Raw genomic sequence first — 15,597 nt, forward strand, 5'->3', positions numbered from 1 at the left:
CACGTACAGCTGATTGACCATAAGAACTGACAGGCCTGAATAATGATTGTTTCTCTATCGCAATATTGAGCTTTCTAAAATTCTAAAGATAACTTTTAATACATTTTTATTTTCAAGTAGTTTTAGCTCACAGAAAAGTTGTGAAGGTTGTGCAGACAGTTCCTGTATACCCCACACCCAGTTTTCCCTGTCATTAACATCCTGCATCAATATGGTACGTTTGTCACAATTAATAAACCAATATTGATACATGATTAAGTAAAGTCCATCCTATATTTAGATTTCCTTATTTTTTACCTAACATTTTTTCTGTCCCAGGATCCCATCCCAGACACCATATCACATTTGGTTGTCATATCTCCTTAGGCTTCACTTGCCTGTGACAGTTTCTCTGACTCGCCTTGTTTTTGATGACCTTCACAGATTTTTTTTTTTTTTTTTGCGGTACGCGGGCCTCTCACTGTTGTGGCCTCTCCCGTTGTGGAGCACAGGCTCCGGGCGCACAGGCTCAGTGGCCATGGCTCACGGGCCCAGCCGCTCCGCGGCATGTGGGATCTTCCCAGACCGGGTCACGAACCCGTGTCCCCTGCCTTGGTAGGCGGACTCTCAACCACTGCGCCACCAGGGAAGCCCGACCTTCACAGATTTGAAGTCGGGTATTTTATAGACTGTCCCTCAGTTGGAATTTTTCTGATGTTTTCCTCATGATTAGACTTAGGTTGTGGGTTTTGGAGAGGAAGATCACAGAGGTGAAGTACCTTCTCATCATATCCTATCTAGGATATGCGCTCTCACTGTGACCTTGATAACCAGGCCTAGGAACTGTTGGTCAGGTTTCTCCACCGTATGGTTCCTCCCCACCCCCTTCCCTACGGTGCTCTTTGGAAGGAAGTCATGATGCTTAAGGAGTGAATGAGTGTGCTCCACCTTCTTAGGGCAGAGTACATCCATAAATTATTTGGAATTCTTCTGCATGAAAGATTTGTCTATTCTATCCCAATTAGTTATTTAATACTTTATTTATATTAGTATGGACTCATGGATATTTTAAAATTATACTTTGTGTTAAAATCTAATACTAGGTTATTGTTGATCAAATTTCTCCAGTTTTGCCATTGGGAGCTCTTTCAGTTGGTCCCTGTGTCTCTGACATACCTCCATAACTTTGCCTTTATGGAGACTTCCTTACTTTCTAACACTATAAGATGCTCCAGGCTCATCTTGTATATCCCAGTCCTAGAATCAGCTGTTTCTCCAAGGAGCCCTGGATCCTTTTTATTGGAGCGTGATAATAGAAACCAAGATCTGGGCAATAGGTGCATTCATTGCTACCAGGGTCTTATTGCTTCTAGGGCCTCTCAAATGACAGAGCAAGAAAATATATGTGTGTATACTAACTTGTGTACACACATATCTCTAAATATTTCTATACGTAGCCATATTTATCTATATTAAGCTAAACGGGAGTTCATACTGATATCTCCAACTCTAATCTATTACTGCATGGATCATTCTAATCTCCTCCTATTGCTTATGTGTAAACTAACACTCCATTAGTGAGAAACCTGGCTCCAACCACCCACCATCCATTTATGTAATTGTTATATATATTGAGTAGTTTTACAATTGTTAACCCTTACCCCTATGGGAAACACTATATCAACTAGAGTTCAGTATTTACGTACAGTTGCTTTTGCTTTTAGTCCTAAGTCTCCACTCATTTCTAAAGTTACTCTCCCACTCCCTTCAGTGAAGTTACTTCATCCATTGGTAATACAGTTAAATTTTCTTGTCGTTATTCAATCCTGGGATTCTCCAACCTCCTAAGTGATTTTTTAAATTTACACAAATTAAAGTTCATTCTTTGCTCTGTAAAGTTCTATGAGTTTGATAAATGCATAGTACCCATTATTATAGCATCATATAGAATAGCTTCACTGCCTTAAAAAAAAAAAATCATCTGTGCTTCATCTTAGTCAGGTCTCCTCCCTCTCCAAACCCCTGGCAACCACTGATCTGTTTACTGTCTCTACAGTTTTGCTTTTTCTAAAATGTCATATAAATGGAATCATAAAATCTGTACCCTGTTAAGACTGGCTTCTTTCACTTAGCAATAGACATTTAATATTCACCCATATTTTTGCACGGCTAATTCCTTTTTATCGCTAAATAGTATTCCGTTGAATGGATTTACCACTGTTTATCCTTTCACTTACTGAAGAACATCTTGGTTGCTTCCAGTTTGGGGTAATTATGAATAAATTTACTATAAGTATTCATGGACACACTTTTGTATGGACGTAGTTTTCAAATCAGTTGGATAAATACCTAGGAGTATGACTGGGTCGTATGGTAAGACTATGTTTCACTTTGTAAGAAACTGCCAACTGGTCTTCCAAAGTGGCTGCACGGTTTTGCATTCCCACCAGCAATATACGTTCCTGTTGCTTCACGTTTTCTCACCAGCAATGGGTAATGTCAGTGTTTTGGAATTTAGCCATTCTAATATATGTGTAGCAATATTGCATTTTTAAAAAATAAATAAATTTATTTATTTATTTTTGGCTGTGTTGGGTCTTTGTTGCTGTGTGCAGGCTTTCTCTAGTTGTGTCAAGCGGGGGCTACTCTTCACTGTGGTGTGCGGGCTTCTCATTGCAGTGGCTTCTCTTGTTGTAGAGCACGGGCTCTAGGCACATGGGCTTCAGTAGTTGTGGCACAAGGGCTCAGTAGTTGTGGCACATGGGCTCAGTTGCTCCGTGGCATGTGGGATCTTCCCAGACCAGGGCTCAAACCCATGTCCCCTGCATTGGCAGGCAGATTCTTAACCAGTGTGCCACTAGGGAAGTCCCTGCATTGTTGTTTTAATTTGCATTTCCCTAATGACAAATTATGTTAAACATCTTTTCATATGCTTATCTTCTATAGATAATTTTTATTTTTAAATCATTGCAAATCTACAGAAAAATGACAAATACGGTATAAAGAACTTCACTATTCTTGAACAATATGAGTCACTCCCCAAAACCTGAATGTGTATTTCCTACACACAAAGACACTCTCCTAAATAACCATAAGACATAGCTAAAACTGGGAAATTAACATTGATACATTACTCACATCTACTCCTCAGACCTTATTCAAGTTTCACCAGTTGTTTCAATGACATCCTTTATACAGAAGGATTGAGTCCAGGATCTTGTGATGCACTTAATTGTCACATCTTCTAGTCTCCTTCAATCTGGAACTGTTTCTACTGTTCCCCAGTCCTTCCTTGACTTTCATGACCTTAATACTTTTGAAGGCTATGGGCCAGTTATTTTGTAACTGTCCCTCAGTTTGGTTTGATTGATGTCCCCTCAGGTTTAGATTCAGCATTGTATTTTGGACAGGAAGTTCACAGGGGCTGCTCCTCTAGGTGCTACTTGTCAGGTGGCACCTGATTTCGATTTGTCCCATTACTGATGATGGTAACTTGATTAAGGTGTATCTGTATCTGCCAAGCTTCTTTACTACAAAATTACTCTTTACCTTTGTAATTAATAAACGCTTTTTGTGTGGCGGTGGGGGGGGGCGGTCCTTTGAAACTAAGTAAATATCTTGTTCCTCATCAAACCTCCTCCTACAAGTTCTAGCATCCACTGATGATTCTTGGACGAATTACTCTGCTGGTTGTGAGATGATGCTTTTCTCACTCTATTATTCCTTATATAGTTGGCATTCTGCCATATGGAAGCATTCTACCATTCTCCCCATTTATTAATGTATGGACTCACGGATTTCTCTTTCATTCAGTGGATCATAATGGCCCCAGATTTGGCCAGTGGCAGCTCCTTCTGTGTCTGTTTGACATGTTGTATCATTCTTTGGGCACTTCCTTATTTTCTGGCACAAAAAGATATTCCAGGCTCATCTTGTACTTTCCCTGCCCTGCCCTTTTAATGGAGAATGGTATTTAGAAAGCAAGATCTGGACACTAGGGGAACATATGGCTTTTGGGACGTCATTGCTCCCAGGGACTCTCAGCGAACATGGCTGGGAACAGAGACAGGAAGTAGATGAATGCATATACAGACATGCAAACATACATACACAGTTATACAATACACACACATTTACATCTGCATTTATTTTTATATCTATTTTAATGTATATTGAAAACCATGAATTTACACTGATAACTCCAATTTTCATCTAATCCTAAAGGGTTCTGTTTGTTTGCTAGGGCTACCATAACAAACTACCACAGACTGGGTGGCTTAAACAACAGATATTTAATTTCTTACAGTCTTGGATGCTTGAAGATGAACAGATACATTGAAGCAAGTATAGTAAATACTAGTTGTACCATCTAGGTGGAACATGCACAGGTGTTTACTGTACAATTCTTTGAATTTTTCTGTATATTTGACTTTTTTACAACAGAATGTTGGTAAGGGCAAGAGTAGGGGCCACTGTGAATAAGAGAAAAAGCGCTAGCTAGCATTCGTCTTGTACTACAGTGTGCTGGGCCTTGTGCCAAGCACTGTTACTTACTGTTGTTAGTTACACTGTTACTATCATCTCACTTAATTTTCTCAATAGCCCCATATTATTATTTTCTGGTGCTATTATTTTCTCCATTTTATAGCTAAGAAATCTGAGGCTCAGAGAGGTTAAGTCACTCATCTAAGGTAACAATGCTTGTAAACAGAGGCGGGACTCCAGTTCAGGTATGTGTGACTCCATAACTGATGCTCTTAACTCTCTCACATCTTGAGTACCGGCATTCCTGTCCAACCTCCATCCATTTCTTTGATAAAAAGAGAAAGTTAAAACTCAGTAAATGGCTTCTAACGACTCCTTGATTTTTACACTTCTCCACTATGGAATTGTACTTTTATAGAAGGAAAAGTAAAGTTTATTTAAGTTCTCTTCCTTCAGGGATGGGAGTCTCCCTCCCAGCAACCTTGGCAGTTGTACATTCTTTTCCAGGTGCTAAGAAAACTGGTAGTAGTGAGTTGTCATGTTTGCTGTCTCCACTTGTTCTAGCTGTACTCTGAAAGTAAGGTAGGGCAGGCTCTTTTTATGCATGAGAACACTGTGAGGCTCAGAGACTTTAAATATATTGACCAAGTCACACAGGATTACGGGACAGGACAGATCTGGCGCTCAAGTCTGGGGCTTTGGACTTGGCATTTCTCTTAACTGGTCTCCAGACTGGTTTCCGTCTAAACCAAGCCTGACGATTAAGCAGCACTTGCTCTTAGAGGCCCGCGGCTACTGTGGGTATTTTCCGGGGAGTCGTACTTCTCCATCTGCACTCCTCGCCTGGCTTAAATCCCCAGAAAGCTTTTGAGCGGCGAGCAGGGATCTGAGCCGGTCGTGGATGTGCGCTCTTGGTCACCTGAGCGCCTTCCCAGAAAGGGGTGTTTTCTGTCTAGGTTTCCGGTCTCACAGAAGGCCTGTAAAACGCCTGGATGTCCCATCCCGTGCATCGTTGTATCCCTAGGGAGGCTGTGGCAGAGACCTGGGTGTGCCGATCTTCCCCAGCAGGAAAGGCAGAGAAGAGGCCCCGAGAGGAGGAAATGCTTTGTCAGTGCTCCTCAGGGCTGCAGCCTGGGAGGGGCCGGCCTCCCTCGTGCCCTGACACCCCAGGGGCGGAGCTGGGGGCCCGCCGCGCGCCAGCCGACCATTTGACCTGAGCCACTAACCCCAGACCCGCCCGTACTCAGCCGGGCCTTCGTTATGGGCCCGAGTCTCGCCGCCACACAGCTCAGCCCGAGCGCCCCACTTGGAAGCTGCGGCCCACGGAGGTGGAGTGATTGGGCCGGCTGGACGGCCCCACCCGGGGCCCAGAGGCGCGGCGCTCGCGGCCCACGCGGGGCGGGCGGGCCTGGGGTCGTCGGCTGGCGTGCCCGAGGGCTTTCACCCGCAGAGCCGCCGTCCGAGGTTCCGGTCTCCGCCTGGGTCGCCTGAGCACTGCGGCTTACAGGGCTGCTCGGGATGACGTGGGGGGAGGGGGAAGAAGCAGCTGCGCCGCGGCTGCTCGCGGCCAGAGCCCGAGGCGGGGTCGGTTTCTTGGCAACGGGGCCCCTCTCGGGTCGCGCCCACCCCCTTCTTGGTCGGTCTCCCCTCCCCCATTGAAGCTACGCGGAGTCAGAGCCCCGGGACCCGAGGCGGAGCCCAGGTGTGGCCTGGGGGGGCGCGACTGGCGTGGGAGGGGTGACCCCAGGGCTGCCCAGCTGCGGGCCGGCGTTTGTCCGGCGGGGCTGCGCTGGGGGCAGGGGACCCGGAGGGCCCGAGGTGGGGGCGACAAGTCTGTTTCCGCCCGGCCTCCGCCTGCTCCGGCTAAAACGAGTCTTTCCGGTGGGGCTGCCCAGCCGGGTCCGCCCTCCCCAGCCTCCCGGAACCCGCCCGGAAACGTGCAGTACCCCGCCCGGGCCGAGGGCGAGAGCAGGCCGGTGGGTGGAGCGCTTGGAGAGGCGGGAGAGCCCGGGTCCTGGGTTCCAGCCCGGGCCGCGAGCCCCGGGGCCCCTCTTTCCATTCCGGTGAGTCCCCAGGGCCACCCTGACAGACGGTTTTGGAAAAGCTTCCTGGGTGATTCTGGGAATCAAGGGTCCAGACTAACCTTATTACTTTACAGCTGGGAAAACGGAGGCACAGACTGTCCCAAGGCCGCACCAAAAATTAGCAAACCACGAGGAAGCCAAGGGAAAGCCTATGGGGAGAGACCCGACAGACACCGGGATTTTTCCCAGGCCGAGTCCTGGGGGTCTGGAGTAGACAAGAGGGGCTACGAAGGCCTGGGCGCCCGCTGCCCCGACAGCTTCCCCGGGGGGTGGACCGAGCTGGATCACCGCGACGGCCCCCAGCCTCACGAAATTAATGAGGAAGATGCCTTTCTTTCCTCAGTCGAGGAGTAGAGATTCCGTTTAACCTCTGCAGACAGTACGACAGGGACCACTCTCCCTCCCAGCCTGGCGCCAGCAGGAACCCGAGGGCATGTCAACAGGAGCCAGGAACTGGAGGCGAAGCATCCTTCATTTCCTCTGCGGCGGTGGAACAAGTGAGGTCTCTGATTGCCAGAATCTGGTTTTTCCAAATCATAGCATGCTGGCACCGAAAGTGGGGGTACCCTGAAGGACTCTTTTATCTGCTTAACCTTGAATCAGGCTTGCAATCAGCATTTGATCAAAAAGCTTGGCCAGTTTCTCAAAATGCAAAATCAATCGCCGATTTTACTTTTTTACTTGGCATTTCCTTGGGATAGTCTCGGTTCTGGGGATGAAAGATTATAAACTGTTGTCTTAAATTCTGTCCTGATTAGCATCTTTCCTCAATTCAGGATTTCCCTGGAGCCAGATCTTTGCAGCTTCAGGATTATGACTTTTTTAAAATATAAGTTTGATGAATTTTTATCGGTTCTCTAAATTAGAAACTCCCTTAATTACAGGAGAAAACATTTTCAAAGAGAAAGGGTAGACCTTTAGAACAAACCCGGGAGCAATGCTTCTAAAGAAAATCTCAGGGCAGGCAGGTCCTCAGAACCAAGTGAGATGGTCTTTTCTGCAGCCGTCAGGCCCACCGTCTTTCAGTTAACTCTTGACTAGAAAATAAAGAATAAATGAAGGTTTGCTTAAAGCTGTTCATCCTCCTGCAGAGGATTCTAACTTGAGAGAAAGCATGGTCTTGGTTAAATTGTTTTAAAATTGGGCTTGGGTGGCCAGATGGTAGATGAGGGGAAATTTCCCCTTGTAAAAGTATTTCCAGTTAATAAATGAAGAAAGAAAGAACATCACCATTTTGTATTCCTAATTAATTAATGGATCTAGGCATGATCAGCTATGGCTACTAAGTCTTGAAAAGAGAGAACCCACATGATGTGCTAATGGAAAAACTCAGCACAAACTCTGAAGTCATCTTGACGCTCCTTACAGCCCTGCCCCCACACAAATCAAAGCTGCATCTGATCAAGCCTCATCTGGATCAACAACACTACGGGAACATAATCAAAACTATCCACATCTTGGGAAACTACAAGTGACTCAATTCTTTAATAATTACTTGCAAGGAAAATATTGCATTTAGATTCTAAATCAAATAAATGGTAAAACGAAAACAGTGACATTCACAGGACACTTGTAAATTTGAACACCAGTGTGGTAGTTGATATTTTAAAAGTATTATTACATTATTTCAGAATGATAATATGGTTACATTTTTAAGTATTTAAAAATATTTTAACATTTTCGATGTATTTTGGAAATATGTGCTAAAATATTTACAGATGATATGATATCTAGATTTTATTTCTAAATAGTTTTATGTAGGACTCTCCTGGTGGCACAGTGGTTAAGAATCCACCTGCCAATGCAGGGGACACAGGTTCGATCACTGGTCCGGGAAGATCCCACATGCAGCAGAGCACCCAAGCCTGTGTGCCTCAACTACTGAGTCTGCGCCCTAGAGCCCATGAGCCACAACTACTGAGCCCGTGTGGCTAGAGCCCATGTTCCGCAAGAGAAGCCACCGCAATGAGAAGCCCGCGCACTGCAACTAGAGAAAGTCCGCATGCAGCAACAAAGACGCAATGCAGCCAAAAATAAATAATTTTTTTTTTTTAAAAAAAGATCTAAACAGTTTTATGTAGTAGTAAGGAAAGTAGGAGAAGGTATAGATGGAAACAAGGTTGAATATTAGTAATGAGTACATGGTGGTTCATTTTATTATTTTTTTTTAATGTTTAAATTTTTTTTATCTTTTACTTTTTGCAGGGCGTTTTCAAACTTGGGAACCTGCCTTGAAGCCTGACTAAATTGTCTGGGTTGGAGCTCAGGACGACTGGCCCATGTCTTGCTCTGTGAAATTACACATGTCATTTTTCACTTGTCCGTTCAAGAAACACTATGGAGGACCTTCTGTCTGCTTGAGATTTTGAAATTATGGAGCTGACACTTCAGATTAGAAAATAACAAAGAAGGAAGCCACCAAATGGAAGCATGGAAGACTTTGCAGAAGAATTGATGTTTGATATGGGTTCTGACAGATGAAAAGGAGCTCCGTGGGTGGTGTCAGTTCATCTTCTATAAGATAAGGTGGTTAGACTAGGTCTACGTGGAGGACCCATTTAATTCTAATAGATTCTGTGGTTATAACCTGCCCGTAATCAACTTTTTCTTCTCTGTGTGTCCCTCCAGGGAGTTGAGAGACCACCATGGACTTCCTGTCATCATTCTTTATTTTGTTAGCTGAAGCAATCCAAATTGAGCTGTTGGTCTTGAGTCTCCCAGTTGTGTTTGGAGGCCAAAGCATTATCATGTTAACCAGTCTGTAACCTTCTTAGGGATTGGTCTCTTGGGCTCATAGATTTATTTCCATCCATCTAGTTCCCAAGGCATTTCACTTAGTAACTGTAGCTATACCAACCTATACCAAGGCCCAGCCATTTTGATGAGCCATTTGCTCATCAAAACATGGGTGCCTGTAGTCGATACCCTCAGCCTTCCCAACTGCTTTTATCTTCCCTCTCTTCCTGTAGGACATGCAGTTCAATATTCAGCATGCATCCTGGCCTTTGGGTTAATTGTTCGTCCTGATACTCTGCCAAAACAGGTCGAACTTTGTGCTTTGATGGCCTTTTCACCCATGTGACATGAACCATCTGTTGGGGCAAAGCTTAAAACCGCAATTGTCATTGCTTTTGGCAATTGTCATTTGGCAAGTAGTTGGCAGTATCACGTCTCTACTCTGTTATGGAAAATTATTTTTCTGTTTTCATCTTCTCAGTTTTTGTGGATGTTTGTACTTTAAAAGGACAATTTCTGAAACTTCTGGAGAACTAAGATAAGACTGTTTAAATTTGGTTGCTATATGTTTGTTGAATGAGTTTGCCTGGGCTATCGTGCTGAGTCTAATATGTTGTCTTTTTAGGGACCTGGCTGCATCTAGCCGTGTGATCCAGAGCCTGGTGGAGGGCTGGGAATGCTAGCAGCTCCTCTAACTCTTACTACTATAAACCAGAGGTATACTTCACTGTGGGAAAAATATTGGGAAATTAGCTGTGATATATTGTATGTTTCCAGTGATTGCTCAAAAGCTTCTTATACTCATTTAATTAGAATAATTTACCTTAATAGAAAACTATAATTTTCAACTTTTTCCAATCAGTTGAACCAATGTGTACTTTTTTTTTAATCCACTCAGATGGAATTTATTACACCAAAGCTAATACCCTAAACCTGAATTTTTGTGCTAACCATCATTATAACTGAGCAATTATGCTATAGGAATAGTTGAGACCTCTGCTTCTGGCTCTGAACACCAGCCTGGATCAAACCAAACCTCCCACCTCAAACAAGCAGAACAGCTGGATAATTTAAAAAATCTGTCTGACAGTAAGAACCTGAGAGGGCAAGATCCTGGAGAGAATGGAAACATAGAAAGGTGAGCCTGACATTTGACATTTGTCTTAGCTTGGGCTGCTATAAAATATACCATAGACTGGGTGGCTTAAACAACAGACATTTATTTCTAACAGTTATAGAGGCTAAAAGTCCAAGGTCAAGGTGTCAGCAGATTCGGTTCTTTGTGAGGGCTGGCTGGCAGATTGCCACCTTCTCTCTGTGTCCTCACATGGCAGAGAGAGGAAGTTCTGGTGTCTCTTCCTCATCTTATAAGAGCACTAATCCAGGGACTTCCCTGGTGATCCAGTAGTAAAGAATCCGCCTTCCAATGCAGGGGATGCGGGTTCAATCCCTGGTTGGGGAACTAAGATCCCCCATTCCGCGGGGCAGCTAAGCCCACACACCACAACTACTGAGCCCACTTGCCTCAACTAGAGAGAGAAAACCTGCACACCACAACTAGAGAGAAGCCCATGTGCGCTGCAACAAAGAGCCTGCAACAAAAAGATCCTGCTTGCCTCAACGAAGACCCTGCATGCCACTACAAAGACCCGATGCAGCCAAAAAAAAAAAAAAGCGCACTAATCCAATCATAGAGGCTACACCCTCATCACGCCATCTGAACCTAATTACCTTCCCAAGGTTTCATTTCCTTATATCACCACGTTGGGGGCTAGGGCTTCAATATATGAATGGGGGGGCACAAATATTTAGTACATAACAGCACTATGATTCCCTTCAAGGCATTTACCTCTTCACTGCCTCTTCAAGGCAGTGATTTCAGTGCTAAGAAGCTGAGCAAAGCTTTGGCAATCTCAGAGAGGCCCTGGTAATATCCTAGGCTTTTGGTTAGGACCTTTGAAAGGTTATACCAGTAGTAAGGGCAAATCAAAAAAGGACCAACTCTCACAAAGGTACAGCTTTGACTCAAACCAGATTAAGATGGTCTGCCTCTATACTAACTGCATTACAAAGCAAAAGAAAATCTCTGGAGAAACATAGCATCATCCACAATACCACATTGATTCTATAATTTTTCATGTACAACCTGTAGCTGTTGATCAAAATTTACTAGGCATACCAGGAGACAAGACCAAGTCACCCTAAACCAAGAGAAGAAATAGTTAATATAAACTGACTCACAGAAATCCAGTTATTAGAGTTATCAGATATAGACAAATATAGATAGAATAACCTCTGATCAATACATTCAAGGGGATTAAAGGCAAAATGGAAAATTCCAACAGGTAATAGAAGTATATAAAAAAAGAATCAATAGAAATTTTATAACTGAAAAAGTGTAATTAAAAGTAACAGGTGAAAAAAAAAAAGTAACAGGTGAGTTCAAAGAAGATTAGACACAGATGAAGAGAGGATTAGTGAATTGGAAGATAGAAAAAAAATATCCAAAGTGATGCATCAAGAGACAAAAGAATGGAAAATACAGAAAGAGTATGTCGTATTTTGGACATAGTGAAAAGGTTTTAACATAATTGTAGTTGAAGTCCCAGAAGAGGACAGGGAGAGAGAGAATTGAACAGAAGCAATATTTGAATAGATAATGGCCAGGAATTTTCCAAAGTTGTTGAAAGACATAAATCCACAGATTCAAGAATCCTTTTAGAGCCCTAAGCAGTAAAAATATAAAGAACATCACACTTAGACACATCAGAGTAAAACTACCAAAAATCAAAGAATAAGAGATAATCTTAAAAGTAGCCAAGTAAAATGACAGATTACCTTCACTGGAACTATCATAAGACTTAGTGCTAACTTTAACAGAAACCATGAAAGCCAGAAGACAATGAAATAACATCTTTACAGCACTGAAAAGCTAATCTAGAATTTTTTAGATGGGATCTTCGTTGTGGCTTGTTGGATCCTTAGTTGTGGCATGGGGAGTATTTAGTTGCAGCATGCAGGGTCTTTAGTTGTGGCCTACAAACTCTTAGTTGTGGCATGTGAGATCTAGTTCCCTGATCAGGGATCAAACCTGGACCCCCTGCATTGGGAGCATGGAGTCTTAGCCACTGGACTACCAGGGAAGTCCCTGGAATTTTTTAACCAATAAAAATACTTATCAATAATGAAGGTTAAATGAGGTTATTCTTAAAATAGACAAAAAACGAGAGCATTTGTTACTAGCAGATATCTACTAAAAGAAGTACTAAAGGAGATTCTTTTAGGCAGAGGGAAAATTGTCATAAGTGGAACTTTAGAAATGCCAAAAGGAATGAATGTAGAAGGCAGGAGAAAGAGAAAATAAGTGGGTAAATCTGACCAAAATAATATCTTGTGGGGTTTTAAATACATATAGAAAAACATTTTAACAATATATATATATAAGAATAAAGATGCATGACAGCAATAGAACAAGAAGTGGGAGGGGAGTGAATAGAGTTAAGATGTGTTAAGGTTCTTAACACTGTTAAAGAACTAGTAAAATTACGCATCTTTTTTTCTTATTTTAATAAGTTAAGATGCATTTTATACTGTCGCAGTGTGCTTGGGCTACCATAACAAAATAAGATAGACTGGATGGCTTAAACAACAGAAATTTATTTTCTCACAGTTCCGGAGATTGGAAGTCAGAGATTAGGGTGCCAGCATGGTCAGGTTCTAGTGAGGGCTCTCTTTATGTTTTTTTTTTTTTTCTTTGCAGTATGTGGGCCTCTCACTGTTGTGGCCTCTCCCGTTGCGGAGCACAGGCTCCGGACGTGCAGGCTCAGTGGCCATGGCTCATGGGCCCAGCCGCTCCGCGGCATGTGGGATCTTCCCAGATGGGGCACGAACCCGCGTCCCCTGCATCGGCAGGTGGACTCTCAACCAGTGCGCCACCAGGGAAGCCCTGAGGGCTCTCTTTAGATGGCCCTCTTCTCCCTTTGTTGTCAGATGTCAGGAAGAGAGAGAACTCTCTGGTGTTTCTTCTTATAAGAACAGCAATCCTATCAGGTCAGACTCTTATGACCTCACTTAACCTTAATTACTTCTGTAAAGGTCCTGTCTTCAAATACAGTCAACTGGGGGTTGGAGCTTCAACATATAAGTTTGATAGGGGAACACAATTCTGTCCATAACATAATCTCTAGGGTGTGTATATATATATATATATATATATATCAAGCTAATACTACAGGGATAAATGATGTGAAAATAATTACTTCAAAAGAAAACAAAGAAGGTGAGGCAAATAGAAAAAGAAATAGAAACATTGTAGATTTAAACGTAACTATGAGGGAATTCCCTGGCAGTCCAGTGGTTAGGACTCGGTGCTTTCACTGCCATGGGCCCAGGTTCAATCCCTGGTCGGGGAACTAAGATCCCGCATGCCATGCGTCGTGGCCAAAAACAAACCAAAGCAAAACAAAACTAAATATGTTAGTAATTAAATCAAATGTAGATGAACTAAACATTGCCATCAAACTACAAAAATTGACAGACAGGATAAATAACGGAAAACCAACTACATATTGAGACACACCTTAGGCATGAGGATAAGAAAGGTATAAAGTGCAAAGATGGGAAAAAATACTCCATGCAAACAATGACTAAAGAGGTTGTTGGAAGGCAGAAATATCAATATTTCTAATGTGACCACACAAATTTGCCACTATCGATAACAGTTAATGGAAAATATATTTTTCTGAATTTTATTGGATCAAATTGATTGTTCTCACGTCTTTGAAACTAGTCATTTTCTTAAAGCAGGATCACACTCTGAGATACCCACATGCCATCCGTATTCAAAGAGTCAGGTGCCAGGAGCCTCCTGCCAGCCTGAAAACCATTCTGTTGAGTCTGGCAGTCTGTGTGTATGTAGTGTGTAGGCATTCGAAGCTTTCTTTCCATTCACCCCAAGTTTGCTGAGCTTTGCCGAAGGTCAGGTTCAGTGTTGGGCAGTGCCTGTCCTAGTGGAGCTCAAAACTCCAGAGAGAGATAGGCATGTGTGGATAGGACCCCCAAATATCTGAATGTGCACTGTAGCAAAGGCACGGGAACCTGATGAGAAAGGGACTCATTCTTCCTGCGGAGTTCCTTTCTCCCTTCCTCAAATATTCATTGAGCACCTACTATGTCCCAGGCTCATTAACATGTTTTTTTTTTTCTGACCTAAGACCCATATTCTTTCCAAAAAACTATGTCATCTTTTTTTTTTTTTAAAGTGGGGAAGATTTTTCTCCCCAGTCAGTGAATTTTGTGAAATATCTATAAATTAACAGCAAACGGCCAAATACAGAGGCAGGAAAAACAGGAAAGGAAACCAGCCCTTATAGAGCCACCATTGTTTGTTCTCTCACTGATCCCCATAATAACCTAATTTGGGAGGTGTGGATACCCTTTACAGATTGGAAATTCAGGCACAGAGAGGTTAAGTAACTTGCTCTAAGGCCCCAGCTTACAAATTGAGAAGCTGATCTATAGACACCAAGTCTTTTGACTCCTGGTCCAGTGTTCTTCCTGTACCAGGCAGCTGAGTAATAGGTGTCCTAGAGACCTTCTTCACTCGCGGAGCCCCTGGGCTTGGGGGTGGCGTTTGTGAAGCAACGTGAGGAGGCCGGGGGAACACATTTCAGCCTCTGTGTCTGCTATGCTCTCAGGTTGAAATGCCCAGATGTCCCACGTGGGGTTGGATGCTGGTGCCTCCTCCACCCACTGCTCACCCCTTGGCCTCCCTATCTTTGGGACTTTGCATCAGCCTGTCATCTACTGACAGGTAATAAGATAGAGCATTTGAAGGTGGGTGAAGGCCTTTGTCTTTGTGGGTGATCCTCTCGTCATCAGGGTCCTAGCATTTTCGTGACAGTTTCCAGAAGGTTCTGTACTCATTAAGAACTGGCATTTGCATAGATGGCTCTGGTGCAAGGTGTTCACCTAGTCCTTTGGGCCAATAGTGTAGCTTCAGAAGCAGACAGGAGAAAAGCAAAGAAAAGACTATTCACAGGTGTCTTAGTCTGCTCAGGCTGCCTTAATAACATACCATAGACTGGATGACTTAAACAACAGAAATTTATTTTCTCAAAGTTCTGGAGGATGGAAGTCCGAGATCAAGATGCCAGTATGGTCAGGCTCTGGTGAAAGCTCTCTTCCTGGTTTGCAGTAGACTGCCTTCTCACTGTGTCCCCACATGGCAGAAAGAGTGAGCTCTCTGGTATCTTAATAAGACCACTAATCCCATCATGAGGGCCCCACCCTCATGGTCTCATCTAACCTAATT

The 15,597-nt window shown here is 43.4% G+C and overlaps 1 protein-coding gene across 1 annotated transcript in view; it reads left to right on the forward strand.

Annotated features, from left to right (window-relative positions):
* The first annotated feature begins 2,336 nt into the window (after positions 1-2,336).
* The window catches only part of LOC132416522 (collagen alpha-1(I) chain-like), a 29,939-nt gene continuing 16,678 nt past the window's right edge, over positions 2,337-15,597 (forward strand). The window contains exons 1-6 of the mRNA XM_069540162.1: positions 2,337-2,352; positions 5,712-5,928; positions 6,126-6,527; positions 6,623-7,050; positions 8,754-10,001; positions 10,266-10,422. Coding sequence (XP_069396263.1) covers positions 2,337-2,352; positions 5,712-5,928; positions 6,126-6,527; positions 6,623-6,902 — 915 coding nt within the window. The 3' untranslated portion in view covers positions 6,903-7,050; positions 8,754-10,001; positions 10,266-10,422. The remainder of the gene's footprint in view (positions 2,353-5,711; positions 5,929-6,125; positions 6,528-6,622; positions 7,051-8,753; positions 10,002-10,265; positions 10,423-15,597) is intronic.

This window comes from Delphinus delphis, chromosome 20, assembly GCF_949987515.2.
Source record: "Delphinus delphis chromosome 20, mDelDel1.2, whole genome shotgun sequence".
Lineage (NCBI taxonomy): Eukaryota > Metazoa > Chordata > Mammalia > Artiodactyla > Delphinidae > Delphinus > Delphinus delphis.